The sequence below is a fragment of the Tupaia chinensis genome, unplaced genomic scaffold, assembly GCF_000334495.1.
Source record: "Tupaia chinensis unplaced genomic scaffold, TupChi_1.0 Scaffold000138_1, whole genome shotgun sequence".
Taxonomy (NCBI): Eukaryota; Metazoa; Chordata; class Mammalia; order Scandentia; family Tupaiidae; genus Tupaia; species Tupaia belangeri.
In genome coordinates, this window is record NW_006159608.1 from 678,621 (window position 1) to 682,482 (window position 3,862).

Sequence of the window (3,862 nt, forward strand, 5' to 3'; positions counted from 1 at the left end):
TATTGCGTCTATTTCTAATCCACAGCCTTCCCCACTCAGAGAAACGTGTTCATGCTGAGCTAGTCTCGGCAATATTCTGCTTGGAAATAAACCACATTAATTATTAATTATTAATTTTTAGAGTTGGTTATTTTCCATTGACAAAGGGCAAGGGATAAAGCACCAAGTGCATGGGTAGCTCATTTCCTGCAGAATAGTGTTTTTCAACTTGACTCATGATCATGGCACTTATAATTTGACTATCTGTAAGAAAGTTACAAAAATATAGCATAAGAATAGGTCATTCATTTGGAAACGTACTATTTTCTGAAAAGCTTTCACTTTCTTTTCTTGCCTGTTCTAAGAAGAGAGGTTTGAAGTGGTTATTTTCCAATAGAAATGAACATAAAAACAACATAAATGACATGAAAGTAAAATGAAATAACAATGTAAAATTTTCATTCTAATTTAATCAAATAATTTTTATTTGAGACTTTGGGAGGAAAGGCTTTCATCTGTGGTGTTGACATGATGACAGAGGACCCCCCCAAGATCTTCGGCTTTCCACTAGTGAGTCCAGTCTGCTGAGGCACACGTGTTGATGTGCACAGCAAGCAAAGATCGAAAACAACCATGACAACTGGCTCAGACGACAGATCTGCAAGATGAATGCTCATGATTCTTCACACACTGAACAAACTTGGCAGGTCTATGAAAAGAAAGCAAAAGAGGACATCAAGATGCAGTATGGGGATCAACAGATGCCATGATGGTTTTGTTGCTGGACTCCCACATAGTCAACCACTGTTTGAATCCCAAACCCAGAGGCTTAAAATTCCCACTGGGTGCAAGGGCAATGTGTGCCCAAAATCCTAAGAGGAGAATGGAGAAGAAGAGGGAAAAAAAAATGCAGTATGAAACATCTGTGGTTCAGTTCATTAATGAAAGAAGCCCCCTTATTAGCAACAAAAGCATGCAAAGACCACCTAGCTTCCCCACAAGCTCTCCTGCAATAACATCACTGGAAAAAGCCTAATCCAGGAGGAAATGGCAAAGTATGGCCCATTTTAGTTTCATTTCACTCATATAGCTATAGAATAAATGCTGAGGAAATGTGTTTGATGGTACCATGTGGAGGTACTGTGTTCACAGATGTGCGCTACTGACTCAGGAATTAGACCCAGTGAGTTGGTAAATAGGGCAGGGAACTCCCAAGGAAGAGTCTCTATGATAGGAAATGAACACACAGAGACATTAAGGAAGAGCCAACCTTTTTCTTTTAGAAAGAGATTTTGGCTATAAGGTGCATACACTCACCACAAAATACAGAAAGGAAGAAATCATCCCCCAGGAGGGATGGCCACTCCTCAATCCCTTCTCCTCCATTCTCCTCTCAGGATTTGGGGCATGCACACACATGCACCTGGTGTGAGTTATTAAGCTGCCAGGTCCAAGACTCGAACCATGGTTGACTATGTGGGAATCTAGCAACATAATCATTACGCCATCTGCTGGTCCCAAATAGAGCCAACTTTTAAAATGGATTCCTTCTGGTTAAGCTTTTGAGAAGGGTTGTTCACTGCTCTCACTAAAAATCAAGTATTAGCTCTGACTGCTTGCTCACACAGAGTTTCTTAAAACCGGAGTTGTTTTGCAGCTTGCTTGGTAGTCAGTCTATCAGGAAATGCAACCAGATCCTTTTTGAAGATTCCTTCTTCCCATCCCTCCCACCTGGATTTTGGCACCAGGAAGGTTGTTATCTTCCTTCCTGCCACCCCAAATGTACACACAAAATTCACCACTGGGATGGGACACTAAGTCAACATCCAGGCAATGAATCCAGATATGGACACTTATGCCTTCAAAGACCACCCTAGGCATGTGTGATTAGATAAATTCCTTACCTGAGATAGAGATGCACAAGTTCAGGGAAAAGCCAGTGAAACCTAAGAGCCCAGGTACTGTGACAGACAGTCAGTCCCCTGCTAAATATTCATTACCAACCCCCAGGGTAAAAGTAACACCTAACCTCATGCCCAAGGCAGTTGTCCTTCTCTAGCAGCTGCCCACCCACATGCCTTTCAGGCATGGAGGTGTATTTTCTTCCTGTTAAAAATCTTTACTTCTCTATTAAAATTTCCTTTTTCCTACTTTACATGTGCTTGTGGTTTTTCATTCTGTGTCTCAGGACAGGTCTCTAATCTTGGAGATCCGAACCTAAAGAACCTAGGTTTACACAATGCAGCTCAACTCCCCCATCCTATAACAGCACTCCCTACAAGCTCCTTTTGAGCAACACTAAGCTTGTCAACAAGCTGACATTTCTCCTCAATATGATAACCAGTCTTTCTGAACACTGATTTGTTCCTCTCCCATAAAGTCAACCTCTCAGAGCCTGAGCAAGCCTAAATAAAAGAAAGAAGCCTGAACAAAGCCCCTCTGACACAGATTATAAACCCCTCACCTCATGGGGCTGACAAGTGGTGTGGTGGTTAAGGGTGCTGGACTCCCACATGGCCAGCCAAGGTTCAAGTCCTGGACGGGGTGGCTTGCTTTCTCATTTTCCTCCTCTCTTTCTCTTTCTCTCTCTCTGTCCCTCTCTGGTCAAATATAAATAAATAAATAAATAGTTAAATAAAATAATTCTTTTTTTTTAAAAAAAAGCCTTCACCTCAGTTTTTTATTGGCAACCCATTTTTCAGGACCTATTCCCTGCCTGGGAGATCTGATCTTCTTTCCCTCTCTTAATACACTCTCCACTTAACTATTTCTTCTGTGTCACATCTTTAATTCTTCATAAGCATGTGACAAAGAATCAGGCTCACTGCCATTACTGCACCAGATGTTGGGCCCACACACTCCAACCACTTGCATCATAATTTTCCTACATCACTATCAATGTCAGTTAATTATTGAGAAAGAACAAAAGGAAACACTGGGGCCAGGGACCCCCATAGCTTCTGTGGATGATTTGCTTTCCTCTCCTTAGAAGCTTCCTGGGGGAGTGTTGGACCAAAAGGTCAGAGGCAGCATTGGGACTATAGACCCTCTGGAAGAAGGCTGGTGGCCATCAGCATCTCCACACAGAATACACCTGAGATAAGCAAGCATCTAAGAGAAGAATGACTTCCACCTTCAAAAGAAAGAAATAACAAAGTAATAGGGTCCAATGGGAATGGCTGACACATGACTGGAGCGGAGCAGAAAACAGTTCACTTTGTGGCTAAATCTTATTTTGCTAAATGCAAGTTAAGGAAGAGAGAGATAGAGAGACCCTTAGAAGAAGCTTCTGATACCCCAAGTCTTCTAGAGAGGAGAGGTACCAGAACCTGCCAGTGATGGGTAACGGAGAGCAGTCAATCTGAAAATGTGGTTAAAACATGTGCCTGTAGACACATGCAGATATGCGCTTCCATAAGCTATTCTAGCGGGGCTATGAGAAGCATCTGCATACGAAGGCAGTACCTGCCTGTTGCCAATGGCTGTCTTCTTGTTGTTCTTGATACCTAATAAATGATACTGCCCACTATGGAGCTAAAGGAAGTGACAAGTGTTTATCAGATTGTCCCCCAAAAGGATCTGAGAAATTATATGTCCAGTCAGTTTCACATCTTCAGTAGATTTACATCCAAAAACAACTGGCTTTACATTCTAATTTCTCCTCCCTTATTCTCTTTGCATTCCACTTCTTTCTTTCCCATTCCTTTTGCATCCCATTTCCCCCTTGCCCCATTCTCTGCCCTTTAAAAGAATAAACCTGAGGCTGGTTCTGGTCGCAATTTCTCCATCAGAGAAGCTGTGCCCACCCGATCCTCGCTTTTCTATACCTGTGTGTCTTTGTGTGTTTGTTATTGCGTCTATTTCTAATCCACAGCCTTCCTCA

At 42.2% G+C, this 3,862-nt stretch overlaps 1 protein-coding gene across 1 annotated transcript in view; it reads right to left on the reverse strand.

The window, feature by feature from the left end:
* Nucleotides 1-440: 440 nt before the first annotated feature.
* The window catches only part of CD38 (CD38 molecule), a gene marked incomplete at its 5' end in the record, with an annotated part of 96,188 nt that continues 92,766 nt past the window's right edge, over nucleotides 441-3,862 (reverse strand). Inside the window, one exon of the mRNA XM_006144904.3 lies at nucleotides 441-688. Coding sequence (XP_006144966.2) covers nucleotides 625-688 — 64 coding nt within the window. The remainder of the gene's footprint in view (nucleotides 689-3,862) is intronic.